At 39.4% G+C, this 17087-nt stretch overlaps 1 protein-coding gene across 3 annotated transcripts in view; it reads right to left on the bottom strand.

The window, feature by feature from the left end:
* LOC111862210 (titin) overlaps positions 1–17087 on the bottom strand; it is a 261060-nt gene that overhangs the window by 68648 nt on the left and 175325 nt on the right. For all 3 annotated transcript variants that reach the window (XM_023847418.2, XM_023847419.2, XM_023847420.2), the window contains 7 exons: positions 14080–14226; positions 13328–13521; positions 11034–11239; positions 9829–10131; positions 6143–6306; positions 4802–5083; positions 1656–1836 (listed from right to left, as the gene is read on the bottom strand). In XM_023847418.2, the coding sequence (XP_023703186.1) occupies positions 1656–1836; positions 4802–5083; positions 6143–6306; positions 9829–10131; positions 11034–11239; positions 13328–13521; positions 14080–14226 (1477 nt within the window). The remainder of the gene's footprint in view (positions 1–1655; positions 1837–4801; positions 5084–6142; positions 6307–9828; positions 10132–11033; positions 11240–13327; positions 13522–14079; positions 14227–17087) is intronic.

Raw genomic sequence — 17087 nt, 5'->3', positions numbered from 1 at the left:
AAGAACACAACAAACGAAAAATACAAGAAGAGAAATTACAGATTCAAAGATTTTATATTGGACTGTGTAGAAAAATGACTGAACCAAAAAAACAGGGTGGAGAGGGAGAAGAGTCAAGGAATGAAGTGGATGACGAATCTATTACGTCAGACTCGAGTGCAGTCACGCCTCTGCCCTCGACCTTGAAAAGACCACCAGTGAAAGAGCCAGTAAATCGTCTAGAGGGTGGCTTGAAAATTCACAAAATGGTCCATGTTCCTCCCAGTAACAAGAAGAATGGTGCCCTGAGAAAGTGTCGCGTGAGTGCTAAGCACAAGATTAGAAAGGAAACAAGTATCATGTGTGCAGGCTGTGGTGTGGCTCTTTGCAAACTTTCATGTTTCAATGTTTATCACACGAAGAAAAACTAATAAAGAGGTATGGAAAGGCATTTATTGCATAAAATATTGTATTTTAAGTAGTTCCTGAAAATTTCGTTTTTAAAAACCAATTTTTGTTGAAGTTGTTTAGGAAAAAGTAACTACATGCATTTTAGCGACATAAGGTTTAAAGGGCCTGCCAGGACAGGGGCGGGATTTAAATACCCTTCGCGCCAGTCAAAGAGTTAACAAGAACAGTAAAAAACAAACACAATATAGCAAAAAGACAATTATAGCGAAATCTCTATTTCTTTCTTTGGCAAGCAGAAGATGTAAACTCTAAACTGAGAAAAACCTTACATGGAGGAAATGTAATACTGACTATTGTAGCCGTCTGCCGACTTACAGCTGCCACGACTGTCGCTCGAGCTTGAGTTCTTAATCACGGGATACGGGTGCTTCGGAGATGGGAGTGGAACACACTTCGAGGTTTATGAATCAGGGGGCTCCAGAACACACCGTGGACTGCAGTTTTAATTTAAAGTTTCATTAATGATCAATATTTACATTGTCCTCCAAGCTCGCCGCTCCGTCCACCCTACTCGCTACCCCTACTGTAAAACACTGCTCTGTTCTCTGTCTACATTTCAACAACCGTCCTCCTCCGCTCCCTATAACCAACTGCCCTCTCTTTACCAGTCCTCCAGTGGGCATAAAAAACAAGAAAATGAAAAGAAAAAGCCAAGGGTCGAGCCTGGCATCTGTCCTACATTCGTATTTTTTGAGAAGCCCATAAACTTTTTTAGGTCTTCAAGGCACACGAGCAGGGAACCCAAGACCCTCCTGACCGGTCTCGCACAAGGTCAGTTCATGGGTTTATGATACCAGGAGCAAATTGGCTATGTAAGGGACAATAGTGAAACCCTAAGCCTAAGGAGGACAATAGCTGAATTACAACTAGATGGGTCCTGGGATGGTATTTCGCCGGAGGAGCGTCTCTCATGGTGTGAAACAATGCATAAGTTGTTCATACCCTTAATTAAATAATTTGGCGAGGGACGTACGGTTACACTATTGAGAGGTAAAATATTAAACTGCAAAACATGTACATAATGATCAGGGGTTATGCTGAAAAGGTCATTTGTAAATCTACTACAAAACTCATGACTGACTGTAAGGGTATATATCATGTGACAATATACATCATACCTCTCCATATGGTTTAAAATCTTCCTACACGTTACAGCTTACATTCAGATGGTGCAATTATTACTCGTTTTATTATGTTTCACTTACATTTCACAGACAGACTACATTTGCTTGATGCTTCTCCTCCTGAATTAATTGCAACAACTTTATACTCTCCAGCATCTTCCAGATAAGCCTCCTGAATAATAAGAGAGCACCGATCTCCTTGAAACAATAATTTGAAATCTGTAGATTCCTTTACTGGGCGGTCATTGTGGTACCAAATAACCTGAAAAAAACATTTCAGAGTTTAACATACAGTAAATATCACATTTTAATATGTGTTCGTTTTCAATGATGATTACTGAGTATCAGTGAATAGAACTTGGATTAACCTACCTTTATTAGCAAATTTAACTGCTTCCAAGAACAGAGAGTGAAACAGACGGCAAAATTATCTCTAATAAACAAGAATTGTTTTGCATGTAAATGGGAATGAAAATGAAAAACAAGAACAGAACATAGTCTACTTAAATATTCATGGTTCCTCCTGTTCGTATAATTTGGTCCATATCACGTCTTTGGCACATATCTGTGAAGAAAAACTCCTCTCTCAAACACGAAAGAATTAAGCCTAGACATCAAATATATATATATATATACATATATATATATATATACATACAAGGAGATCGAAAAGTCACGCACATCAAACTAAAAGTCGTTATAAATTGTATTGTAGTTAATATAATTATATCTCCTACTGCTAGATGGTACTGTAGAAGTACTAACAACGAGTAGAAACGCCATATGCCCTGCATCGGTCATATGAGGTCTGCAGTATAGCTTTGTTTATTGCTTGACAGACATGTTGTTTTCCCAAGAACAACAAGTTTTCATTGTGGAACATTAATTTGCCAGTCGTTCTTATGCATGTCACTGATGAAGCATGGTTTCACCTTAGTGGCTATATGAACAGACAAAACAATAGGATTTGGTCATCTGAAAATCCACGTGTTACCTGAAAAGCCCCTGCACTGTCAGAAAATTGGAATATGGTGTGCTGTATCAAGTCGTTGAATAGTGGGCCCAATTTTTTTGAACACCAGGGAACAGTGCAGTGTACCAAGACATCATTACACAGTTTATTGTGCTTCTTGAAGTTCATGAACGTGAGCGTTGGCTGCAGCATGACGGTGCCACATGTCACACATCTAATGAAACCATGTAGTTCTTGCGTGAGTTTTTCAGTGACTATCTCATTTAGAAAGGATTGTGGCCCCCATGTTCGCCCGATTTGTCACCCGCAGATTTTGTCTTTTGCGGGTACCTCAAAGGAATTGTCTATAAAAACAATCTGCATATACTGGATGACCTCAAGAGGGACATGACGACGGCGATTAACAGCGTCAGTTTACAGGTGCTCCACAAAGTGTCTTCAAACATGATAAAAAAGAGCTCGCGTATGCATTGCAGAACAGGGAAGCCATTTCGAGCATATGTTGTAAAGACATGATTTGATTTTGCATTTCTAAGATGTAAGGTTATAAACATTAATATTAAGTGCTGTATGTCTTGTAGTTAGTGCATTAAAACAGCAAAATATAATTCCTTAGTGTGATGTGCATGACTTCTCGATTTCCCTGTATATATATTGTCACATGTAGGAGGGTATGCATGATGAAATGACAGGTTCTAGTCTGGATTATTGCATTTATTAACAGCTTGGTTACACGCTCTCTTTTAATTACTCTCAGATACAGCGCGATCACTGAGTTACATACATTTCATAATCCACTGTTGCATGCATCGTCAAACACATAAACTCTTCTAAATCACACTTGATATCCTCACAAGTGACCTTTTGTATTCCTCGTTCCCCTTCGCTTGCTTCCGCCACTCTCAACTACTCTTAACTGCCTCAACACTGAAGAATACTCTCGATATATAGCTTCCACACTGACCACACAGAAAACAACCTATATTGTTGGAATGTGTTTACTGAGCAATTGCCCAGCAATGGAGTCCATAGAAACCAGTTACGTGATAGCTACCACTGTTGTGTTATGTCTCAGGGCAGTGTGGAGGGGTGTTTACTGAGCGTCCCATAGTGACTGGCTGGGTGGGGGTATGCAACCCCTACTTCCAGTTGCGCAATCCAAGTGTTCACAGAGTTGTCGCCTAGCAATGCATCGATACAATCCGCAACCCTCCCGTTGCATGCGTACCCCGAGGCCTCTGTGGCTCAGCAGTTCCTGCATAGGGCAAATACACCACAATATATATTGTCGTGTGTTGCCTATGTACCACAATAACTGAATTCATGTGGGTCTTGGATTTGGGGAATGTGTTTACTGGCCAATCTCTTCTACATTCACAAGTACAATTTTTCACAACTATCACAACTGCTTCTGCTATAGTCAAAGCCAAACTGAAGACTGGTCAGAGTCAGAGTGAGAGAGAGAGTCAGAGTTACTTTACAACTGGTGGTTTACTGTCAATCAGTGTGTCTTGGTGTCAGGCCCTTTGAGACCCATGACCTACTCACGGGTCTCTTCGAAGCGGGATATTTATAACTTGCTCTCGGACTGTAAAGTGAACATCGTGTACAAGAGTTCCATTTTATCCGCTGGTAGTATTCATTTCCACAGATATCCTTTCATTTCCAGGGAAACGTGTTTGTTGTTTAGCGATTCCTAGGCAGTGGTCTGCTGGTAGTGCGTTTCCATGGAAGTATACATTCTTATCGCAGCCACTGCCTATCAATGGACGTCTTATGCAGCATGCCACAATCTGTGTGCGTGTGTGTGTGTGTGTGTGTGTGCAAATATTAAAAGAGAAAGTAAAATATGTGCAATGTGAGGTACATATGTGATATGTTATTTGTATCATAACTGCATAATCAGGTAGTATTAGTACATGAATTAGACACTACAAAACATCTTTTACCTAGACTTAGATGTGTTAAGCAGAAATTTGTCTACAATGTAAAGATGTTGACATTCCATTATAAGCAAGTTTTACTATAACAACAAAATTCGTGGTGAAAGAAAATTCAGAAACTTGGAAAAAGTTTACCAACAAACAAATAGGTTGATCATAAAAACTATAACTGAATTATCAGATAAAAGTACTATATTCAAATTTTCCAAGACTGGAGACAAGGCGCATATTGCATGAAAGAGACCAGTAAGAATTATTTCTGCAAATGGGAATTGCACTTCTGATGAATATCCTGATAAACTACACTGTACCTCCGGCTCAGGCTGCCCAATGATGATACAGTCAAGCCTGACTCGTTTTCCTTCAAATACTGATATGTCTTTCAGAGGTAGCTGAATGGCTGGCTTGATAGGCTCCATATCACTAGCGACTTCTGAGTCAGATGTTTCAGTTGGCAGACGTCCTTTCACAGAAACATTACAAGAACTAGTTGCTTCACCTGCTATATTCTTTGCTGAGACAACATAGACTCCAGCATCCTTTGGAAATGCCTCATTTACAACTAATGTCGCTTTATTATCATCATACTGCATCTGAAATGAATCGGATGACATTGGGTCACAAAACAGTTACAAGTTTTGCTTTTCCATTACTGTTCATTTTACACATACTATAAACACAAAAATCTGGCAATCTATTCTCATTTAAATATAACAGCTTCCATCAATCCAAACGATTAAAGTGTTCAATATATATATCTCACATTACATATATACGGAGAAATGACCAAGCACTTGGGATCAAAAACAATTTTAAAATGCTGGCCAGATGCTTAAAGTTTGACAATAAGATCCAAAGAAGGAGTCACTGAGTCCTCTGGAATACTAGAAATTTCGATGAGAGTTTTAACGTCCATGGTTTATGCTGACCGTCTTACAGTGTATACACTTTTTCACCTTATTCTTCACTTCCACACTACATGTTTCAGCACCAATTTGCCATCTTCAGGTGTCTTTATACACGTTAAACTATTGTACTGCATGCCATAATGTCTTCATTCATTCAGTGTAACAGGATGCTAAAATATAACATTGTTGAGAGTTTTGACATTGTAATGTTATCATAACATTCACAGTGTGGGCTTATGGGTTATGACACCACGCAGTTCCATACGTAATATTATAACTAGAAGCTGATCTAAATTTTTCACCACCATGGAAACCTCAAATCTCATATTCACAACCAAACTGAATTCGTCACACTATATCTCATATTAACCAGATAACATAGTGTCACCAAAGCAACCTATAATCTGCCTTATCTTGTTTGAACAACTAACTATTCTAAACTAAAAAATTGCTGTCTGTATGAATAAGGTATTTAATAAAATTGTAATTCACAGTTCACACAGCAAGGCACAAATATTCACGAAAAATTATAGATGGAAAGAACCAATACCAAGAAATTACAGATATATTAAAAAAACAAACAAGTGGAAATTTGTCTTTCATTTAAGTTCCTTTGTTAACCATAGGTACTAGCTAATAACATTCTATTTCCAATGGTTAGTTACAGTGGCTAATGTTAAAGGCCAATTTTTAATCAGTAGCATCTCTGAAAATATCTGTTCATTCTAAACAAACTCAACTCACTTTGATATCATGCGTTTCCTGCATCAGTTTTCCATTATGACTCCAGTTAAGCTCTGGGGTTGGTAATCCTGTTACTTCACATTCCAATTTTATTTTCTGACCTGCTCGAGCCATGACATTTGACAAAGGAGTGACAAATGAAGGCGCTTCTGTTGGCTCCAGAGCTGTGTAGAACAAAAGAAAACATTTCAGATACTAGATCCAAGAAAATGAATTAAGTGTTACAAAAGAAGAATATCTGGAGCAATGAATGAAAAAGGAATAGAAGGAAGAAAAATATTATATAAAACGGGGACCTTCATAATTTGCACTTATCTCACACTGTTAGTGTAATTAAATTAATGATGATGAGATAGAAAGGAGGTGTGACAAATGGGTAAAGTGAGAAACGCATACAAAATTTTAGTGGGAAACTCTGAAGAGAAGATCCCACTTGGAATATATAGTCAGAAACAAGTGGATAATATTAAAAAATATCTCAGGGATGTAGAAGCTGAAGATACGGACTTCATTTAGCTTAAGAGAGGGTCTAACAGTTGGCTTTCCTGAATGTTTAAAATTCCATAGGAGGAGGAGGTTCCTTGATTATCACAGAAACTATGAACTTCAAGAAAGACCTTTTATTACTGACTACCCAAAACAACCAAATGATTTCACACGGACAGGGCCAAAAAGGAATATCTTGAGAAGATATGTAATGAGATTACAGAATTTCAAAGAACAGGATGTTACGATTCGATGTACATGAAGACAAAAGAACTAGTATGGAAAGAGAATCATGGGATTCAAAATATTGGCATCGAAGACTCCCAGGGGAATAGTATAGTAGATCAGATGCAAGTGCTGAAAATTTGGGAAAATTATATTACAGAACTATATGATCAACCTAATCAGCCATAAACCTTAGAAGTTGAACTGGAAGAAGTAGATACAGATGAGAAAGGACCATATATTTTACAAAGTGAGGTGGAAAAAGCTATCAAGGACATGAGGAGTGGAAAGGCTACAGGAGATGATGATGTACCTGGAGATGTGCTTAAGTTACTGGGAGAAGGTGGTTTGAAAACACTGACAAAACTAATGAACGCCATATATGAAACTGGGGAGTGGCCCAAGGACTTTACAGAAGTGACAATGATTGCCTTAAAGAAAAAGACAAAAGCTACAAAATGCAGCGACCATCACACAATAAGCCTTATTGCACATACAGAAGATAATAGCAAAGATACGTAAAAGAGGAATCGAAAGGAAAATAGAGGATATACTTGGAGAAGATCAGTTTGGATTTAGAAGAGGAAAAGGAACCAGGGATGCAATTGGGATGATGAGAATTATAGCAGAACGAACTTTGGAGATAGATGAAGAACTGTGTGTTTGCTTCATAGACTGGCAGAAGGCATTTGACCGTGTAAACTGGACCAAATTAATGCAGATCCTAAAGGAAACAGGTATCGATTGGCGTGAAAGACGATAGATTAGCAAATTGTACATGGATCAGAAAATTAGGGTATGACTGGACAGAGGGGATACAAGAAGTGTGCAGATTGGAAGAGGAGTTCGACAAGGATGCTGTTTATCACCAATTCTGTTCAACTTGTACAGCGAATGCCTTACCAAGGAAGCTCTGGATGGGCTCGGAGACTTCAAATTATGAGGGCAAATTATTCAAACTGTGAAATATGCAGATGACCTTGTGTTAATGGCTAAGGAAGAAACTGTGCTACAGGGCATGATTGATAGACTAATTGAAATTGGAAGGTGCTATGGCATGGAAATGAATGTGGAGAAAACAAAAGTAATGAAAATTTCGAGACAACCAACCCCAGTCACAATAAAGATAGACCAAAAACAACTGGAGACTGTGAAATGTTTTAAATATTTGGGTAGCTTGTTAACAGATGATGGAAGGTGCACTAGTGAAATTAAATCCAGGATTGCCATGGCAAAAGCTGCATTTAGCAAGAAGAAGAATCTTTTTACCAGCAAATTGGACTTAAATTTGAGGAAGAAACTAGTGAAATGCTACATTTGGAGCATAGCTCTGTATGGGGCTGAAACATGGACACTTAGGGCAGTAGATCAGAAACATCTGGAAAGTTTCGAAATGTGGTGTTGGAGAAGAATGGAGAAGATCAGTTGGACCGATTATGTGAGAAATGAAGAAGTGTTAATTAGAGTCAGTGAGCAGAGGAATATCCTACACGAAATAAGAAAATGGAAGGCTAATTCGACTGGTCATGTTTTACGCGGTAACGGCCTTCTAAAAGAAGTTATTGAAGGAAAGATAGAGGAGCGGATAGAAGTGACAAGAAGATGAGGAAGAAGACATAAGAAGATGCTGGATGACCTTGGGGAAAGAAGAGGATACTGTCATTTGAAGGAGAAAGCTCTAGATCGCATTAAGTGGAGGAATTGTTTTGGAAGAGACTGTGGACCTGTCGTCTGACGGATTACTGATGATGATGATGATGATGATGATGATGATGATGTTTTCACAATTTGGCTATCAACATGACAAGAAGAGTTTTAAGATTAACTGTGTTAAGTACAGGGATGTACAAGACCACAAATAGCTTCAGTGTCAGTATCTGACAACAATTTAGAACTAGGATAATACATTCCAAATTCTTAAACAAATGCTCATGATATCTGCATTTTTAATTCAAACAATTTTGATAAAGGGCTTCAAACTCATGTTCCATATAACAAAGTTCAATATCTTACATGCAAAAGCCAAAAGCTATTATGGAACTATTGTAATTTTGACATCATGGCATTATTTAAATATTTCCTATAATTTGCCATAAAACTTTGTCTACAGGGTGATTCACGAAATTTTACCCTGGCTTATGGTACATATTCCTGGGGTTATTTCCTGCAAAATTTCCTTATGAATTTGTGGTCCATTTTCAATTGTTACGGAGTAAAAATAGATTTTCGAAACGCATCATTCTGAATGCAGTGCTATGCTTCAGTGTGGGCGACCATACGTTCCAGTCAGCTATGTCAGCAGATAAGGTAGACCGGTTTGAATGTTGTGTGTAGGTAGATAGGCAGAGCAGTTCATACGCGTGCGACTCATTGTGTTGACGTGCAGGGAGACATTTTTGGAAATCTTATGTAAATCCAGTCATCTTCTAAAGCACTACAGTTTAAAGGAAACAGACTGATAGAAGGGTGTGATATGCAACCATTGGTATGTTTACAGAATGAGATGCTGAAAATAATGTAATTTTGTAACACAAAATCGATGAAAAATGTTGCACAATGCAAAATTAAGAAATTGGAAAAAAAAAATTGGTTTTAGAATGCTTCTTTCCTAAGACATTAACGATTTAAAAAGTGTTTGTATTGTATTTCTAATTTGTTTTGATTGAAATTCAAAGAAAAAAAGATTTTTCGCCAGTTTTCAAATTACTGTATCTCTTTAATTATGAGTTGGATACCATTAGTATATTAACATTTTTTGTTCCAAATTACCTCAGGAATGCCCTCCCTAAGTGGGGGTAAAACTTCGTGAATCACCCTGTATAACGCTGCATAATGATAGGCAACTTGACAGCATTACAACATTATTTAATTTTCTTTAAGCATGAAAAACAAAATTTTACATTTAAAACCCTTCTATATACAAAACATATTCTGATTTGTTATTACTCCAATAAAGGAAACGTTAAAATCCTTACGCTCAACAGTAAGTTTAGCACTGCATAAATCAGTGCCAAGCTGATTGGCAGCCTTGCAGCAGTACTCAGCTTGGTCCTCAAGGAAAACTTCCTCAAGCCGCAACACTGCCTCTCCATTATTGTATGTGATTACATAGTCAGGTGAGTTGTCAATACAAACATCATTCTTAAACCACTGGACTGTGGGAAGTGGATTGCCTTCGACTTTACATTCCATTTGAAAAGTAGAGCCTTCTCGTGATATGCTTGACTCCAGACGTTTGGTGAAGACAGGAGGTGATAACTGTTCTTCTGCTTCTGGTTCTGTTTTTGTAAATATAAGTACTTCATCTCACTGACATAGTGTTCTGAGTAAATCACAATTTATATCAGTAACAACTTAGTGGAACAAACATAAATTAAAGATCTGCAAGTAGAGGCTAGAGATTAAAAATTCAGTCATATACCTTACTGTGACACTGTAAAAGATATTTTCTTCAGTGCATAAGTGATATATAGTAGTGTGACTTTTAAGTTTCTAGCATAGATATGTATATATATGTATATACACATATCTTGAAATGCTTAGTGAATTTCTAATAAAAACCTTCCTTACTGTACAATCAGCCAAGTTCTCAGTCAAAAGTAAACAAATTAACTTCCTTTTACTGCCTCCTAAAGAAGGACTCTCCTCCACGCAATCTGTACTAGTACAGCTAGATCAGGTTAAAGAATAACACAAATTCTCCTCCACTCATTTAACATGCAACTACCTCCCTTCTGCGTCTTCTCCCACTACCACCAATTGACATTGGTATTCTTGAATTCATTCTATTTAGAATGCCCCCCCCCCCTTCAAAAGTTCTCAACTCGTTATTGGAACACCTGGGTCTGTTAGAAATTTCCACTGAAAAATCATATCACTTTCTTTTCTTAAAAATATCATTGAGCATACAAACCCTTGTCAGACAGAGAGGTGAGCCTGAGCTGTTGATGGAAGGGAAGTGTGCAGCCTATGTAGGATTGGGGCGAGAAGATGTTTGTCTTGAACCCCCAACACCCATGTTCATTCTTTTCCTGACCCAAGCATAGGTAACTCGAGAGTTCAAAAAGAGGTGAGAAATTTCTTGTCCATCATGATAAAATAAGAACAGTATTTTACTTCACCCCTAGCTTTCAAGCAGTGGTTTACACTATTCATCATGCTAGTACAAAACTTTTCCAACCTTTGACTGAGAGTGTAGCATTTGTTTCAGCAGTTCCTGCAGCATTGACAGCCTTGCAGATGAATTTAGCAGAATCTTCTGTGAATGTTTCTTCAATAGTGAGCGTGCAGATACCTTGGTCAAATGTGGTCTGGTAGTCAGGATTATTCTGTATTGCAATACAATCTTTGTACCATGTCACCTCTGGCATTGGAAAGCCAGTCACTCTGAAGAGCAGAAAAGGAAATAACTATAATTGTGTAGGGATGTTTAAGAGCATACTGTGGATCAGATGGAGACAGCAGATTAACTTCAGTGTTTCATAGAAACACTGCTTTACATGCATGGGATTATAAGAGTGGCAAGTTGTGCAGTTAATATTTCTGCATATAAGCAGGACACATGTGTAAGCCAGAAAAAGTAGGTTGTCATAACACAGCGCTCTTCATTGTGTTTACAAAGTTGGGACAATGCTCCTGGATAAGAATTCAGGTCACATTTAGACATAACAAAAAGGACTACTGGAGGCATGCAGCAGAACATGTATGCCAACTAAAACAGTTTGAATTTGATCACTTCTTCTGAGCTGAACTAAAAATCTCCTGTTTTATATATTTATATATTCATATATATATATATATTTTTTTTATATATTCATACTACATGGAACTAATTATCTTTTTGTTCTTCTTTGTGGTCTGTTTTATGATGCTGCCAGTATCTCAGATTATATTCACTGACTGGTGAATAATGACTGGAAAACATTTTCAAGGAAAAATGCCATCTTCTGGGATGTGGCGCCATATAGATCTTGTTTGCACTGACATTTCGGAGGAACATATCACCTCAATTTTCAGGGTAGAAAAATTTGTGAGTGAGGAACTAATGTAAGCAGGTGGCTAGCAGATTAAGCCACCAGTCAAAAACACCCAGCTATATGTATAATAACAGTGGGAGGGAGGGAGAGAGGGAGAGTGGGCCACATGGGAAATGAATAGAGGAGAGGGGTAGGGTCAGAGATTGGTAGCAAGGCCAGGCGAGCAGGTAGCAGAGAGCGGACCAATGTCTGTTCACACAAGATCTACACGGCACAACATCCCAGAAGACGGCATTCTTCATAGCCACCGCCATGAAAACCTCAAATCTTACATTTTGAAAGAAGCCGTCATGGCCCAATCAAAGTATCATCCCAGTATATTCCCAGAGGAACTCAGGAAAACCATGAAAACCCTTATTCAGGATGGCCAGTGTACTGGCTACAATTTCAATTGAGCACCTCTAAAATACAAGTCTAGTGGAACTGATTACCAATCAAAAGATTGAATCGATGGAAGCAATGCTCTACTATTTCACTCCTCACCTTTTTGTAGTTTACAGAAATATCATACTGCATAAATGGATGGTGCCTATAGTAAATGCTCAACTGTTAATATTATATTTTGCCACTTGCGCTGAAACTAAAAGAAGATACATTACACTGTACAAAAATAACAGGAGATGAAATAGTCAGGGGCTTTTAATTAAAAAAAAATACTGCATGGTTTTTAGTCTGTAAGCGAACTATACTGACCGAGCGACCGCTGCTTGTCGGCGAAGTTAATACCAACTTTAGTGTGTGGTCAGCACAACGGATCCCCACAGCTGTTAATTTCGGTTTTCTAGACCAGAGCTGCTATTTGCCTGAAATAGCTCCTCAATTATCCTCATGAAGTTGAGTGGAACCCGTTCCAGACCTACTACTTTTCAGAAAATTTGGTAGCGCCGGGAATCGAACCCAGACCTCTTGATCTGAAGCCAGGAACTCTGACCACTAGACCACAGACTCTGACCACTCTGACCACAGAGGAGGTCTTATAATTATTACATGAGCATATATTTATGTACATTAGAAGAATAATTTTGCTTACAATAATACATGTTTATGCCGGTCACGGTAGCCGAGCAGTCTAAGGCATGCACTGTCTTCACTCGCTTGGAAGCCGGGATCGTGGGTTCGAATCCCACTCAGGGCATGGATGTTTGTGTGCGTTTTTCTGTGTCTGTCTACAGGTAGAGGCCTTGTGACAAGCTGATCACTCGCCCAAGGAGTCCTACCGTATGTGTAAGATCTAGTAAACCGAAGTGAAATGGAGAGTTTCATGGAGGTACGCCTAGGCCCAAATTGGGGCTGTAGCGCCACGGGGGGGGGGAAATATATGTTTATATTTCTGTCCACATTAGACTCATTCTAATGAAAGTGAGTGCTGAGGATGGAATCTTGATGATCCTGGTTAAAAGCACAAATAAATAACATGGCACTGAAATTTTTAGGTTACCTGCACTCGAAAGTGAATCTATCCCCTTCTTGAATCACTGCATCATGCAGTGGAACAGTGAACACGGGTGCTACAGGCTTTGGTACCTCATCAATAAATTTGGCTTTCTTCAAGGGTGGACTTGGTGATTTCCGAGACTTCTGTCCTTCTTCATGTTTAGAAGGTGGAACTGGAAGTGCTTCTACCACCTCTAACTGCAAGAGTAAATAATAATAGATTTAACTATTTTATAATCTTATTCACAGAACACACAACCTCAGATCAATTTACTAAATAGAAGAATAGAGTAGTGAATGCCTCTTCAGAAAATCCAGTCCCATTACATTACAGAGAGAAGTAACGTCCTGAGACAGAAGTGTCTGTCACTGTAGAAGAAATTGGTGGGCAATCCAATAGGAATTGCTTAAATGACCTTATGCATCTCTATTCAAACCAAAGTGGAAGATATGGTGCTACAAGTAGTGAAATATGCTACACTATGAACTATAATACAGAGGTACTATCATATGGAGTTCTGTGGATGGTGAATGATTACTTCTCCAATACTTGAGAAATCACAGTGGATATCAACATACTAAGAACCAGATGAGAATTATCTGTTTTGCACCAAGCAACAAAATTTGTTCCATTCATCTGCAAAATTCTCTGATGTGGAATGACCGATCAGCCAAGCAATATAGCACTTGGAGACATATCAAATGACTTATCAAAAAAAATGGCACTACAAATGAATACTTAAAACCAAAACTTACTTTCTGCAAGAATGGTGCTGCCTCTTGCAGAGCTTTTGCTGCTGTTTCTGCTGCCTTCCTAGCCTCTTCTGCAGCAGACGCAGCAGCTCTGGCAGCAGCTGCCTCAGCTCTGGCTGCAGCAAGACTTGCATCCACCTCTTCCTGTTCCTAAACCATGAAGCATACACTGAATGAAACAACTAAAAGTATGAACTTTAACTGCAAGAGAGATTCCTATTCAGATGACAAACCTATTGTTGTCCACGCACCTGCTCTACCAGTCACTGGTATCTTTAACAAGGATTCATTTACAACTACCAACTGTTTGGTTTTGAGTCTCCAGACTCCTTAGGCCTTATGCCATACTCTCAAGCATTGTTCTCATATTTTGTATTTTTTTGTTTGCCCGGTACTATTGCGACAGTGAGATCTAGGAGGCTACAAGGGGCTCAGCATGTAACTAGGGTGGAGGAGACAGGGAATTCCTTCATCATTTTAGCTTGGAAATTTGTTTAAAATGCCCATTTCGAAGACCAATGAGGAGTTACTTCAAAGACACTTGTAATTTTTTTGTTATTCTAGATTATGAATCACATTAAAACCATGTGTAGGAATTTAAATGATCTCTTGGTATGTGTGGATTGGTCATGTAAATCTGCATTATGGCTCTTACAATCAGCCATTTTCACGGAAATCAAAAACCAGAAACACAGAGAAACTATAGATTCATGGTAAACAGGCTAGCTAAACAGGTTACCTCCCTGTCATCTGTGGATGAGAAAAGCAAAATCAGAATAATCAGACTTGAGGCAAGACATGCTACTGCCAAGTACAAACTGCATTACCTGTCACATGCCTCACCTAACATTCCCAAATAAGAGTTCACAAAGCTGAGTTGAGTGAATTAGAAGACATCTGAGGAGTTATATATCTTCTGGGATATGTTGCTGGGGTGTCCAGCTAAAGCCAACTGATGTTCCAGTAATACATATCACCTACACCATCAGGGTCAGAGAGTAAGCCATGATGTGCTTGCTGCCTGTTTAATGCTGGTTTCTTGCCTGATTTACTCTTTGACCCAAAAGACAGAACCAGATATGTTTCTCTGAAAAACTGGCAGACTTTCCCTGGATTACAGTGTCTTATATTCAACAAGACAGACCTGCTCACAGTCACCACTGTGAGAACCTCAAATCTAAGAGACATCATCTGATTTCTTTTGTTTTACTGATACAAGGTGGTTCAAATATGACCGAGACTGATTTGTGTGTAAACAAGCCACACTGCGCAGCAGCTGTGCGACCTTGAGAGAGTGAAGCCACAACCTCCACCCTCCCTCCTGTTTGGGTTACAACCTGTTCAGTCCTGTCTGGGAGTTGCTAGACCAATGAGCAAAAAACAGGAGGTACTGCGGAGTGTGGAACAACGCATTGTGATCAAATTCCTCATTGGAGAAAACAAATTCTGCTGAAATTCACCACAGATTCCACAACAGTATAGGGAAGAGTGTCTCTCACGGACCCTTGTGTTTGAGTGGTGTAAGTGCCTCACAGAGGGCAGAGAGCGCATGGAGGATGAACCGCATGATTGTCGGCCACGAACATCCGAGCCAAACATTGATCGTGCAGACGTGCTTATTCGTGAGAATAGGGGCATCGCTATCAAGGAACTTGGAGCAATGCTGTCCATCAGTGTTGGTAGTGTAGAAGGTATCATGAAACACCACCTGCACTATCACAAGGTGAATGCACGGTGGGTACCACGCACTTTGACAGACGCGAACAAAATGGCGTGCATGCAAGCTGCCAGTCGTCTCCTAGAGCAGATTGAAGATGAACGTTCTTCTGGGACTGGCAGGGGGTTATCCATGTAGACTTCCTGACAGATGCCAGAACAGTCAATGCAGCTTATTACTCAGACCTCCTGGCAACAGATGTGAAGGAAAAGTTCCAATCCAAGTGGAAGACAGGTGGAAAGTGGGTAACATTCCTTCAAGACAATGCAAGCCCCCATACGGCAAAAACAACCATGGAAACCCTCTGGAAATTGAAACAGAACCTTCTGACACATCCACTGTACAGTCCCGATTTGGCCCCAAGTGATTTCTACCTGTTCGGAAGACTCAAATCAGACTTGCAAGAAATGCAGTTTGCGGACGACGCCATCATCCAGACTGTTCGGGAGCGGATATGCTGCCAACCACAAGCCTTTTTTGAAAAGGGCATCAGTATGCTTCCAGAACGTTGGAAAATACGTGTTGACTCCGGAGGGGAGTATGTTGAAGACTGACATGTGCAAGTGTCTGGCAATTATGGTTTAAAAAAATAAAAATCAGTCCCAGTCATATTTGAACCACCTGGTATATAAGATTTGGTTCAACTAATGTTTATCTCATGTCAAAGTGTACATTATACATATTATCTAATATATTGTAACGTGTTTCGTTACTGAAGACGCCGTAGAGATCGTTAATTGGTTTATTCAACAATCTACAAGAAACGGCTATAATTAATTATCACACAGTTGCGGGGTTTCACACTTTATAACCCTAATCGCATTAATCTGTTAACACTGTTGCGGGGTTTCACACTTTATAACCCTATGCGCAAATCAGTTCGCTCTGCCTTCAGTAGTCTACACGTTTACTGTAGGGGAGCTTTGTATCACTGTATCACACGCTCCCAATTACACAATCACACACACGTCCGGATCTTCTTTCCGCGACGGCTGCTATACTCCAACAGTAGTCAGCTGACTGGAGAACTGTTGATAACACGCTCGGCGACTGTTACTTTATAACTCAGAACTGTCTTCGGCGATGGCCATGTTATAACTCGGCGGCTGTCACAGTACAACTGAAGTCGCCGACTGCTACAGTAGAACTCCCTGGTACCAGCTGTGCAGCTCACTTATATAGCTGCAGTGCTTGCCAGTTGCGTAATGAGTGTCACATCACAGTAGGAAGTTGATTACGGGTACGTAGCGTTGCGCGTTACGTCACCGCGGAGGGGAGTGGCGGGGCGGGAACT

The sequence above is a fragment of the Cryptotermes secundus genome, unplaced genomic scaffold (genome assembly GCF_002891405.2).
Source record: "Cryptotermes secundus unplaced genomic scaffold, Csec_1.0 scaffold1304, whole genome shotgun sequence".
NCBI classification, from domain to species: Eukaryota; Metazoa; Arthropoda; class Insecta; order Blattodea; family Kalotermitidae; genus Cryptotermes; species Cryptotermes secundus.
This window is presented reverse-complemented; position numbering and strand designations above follow the sequence as displayed.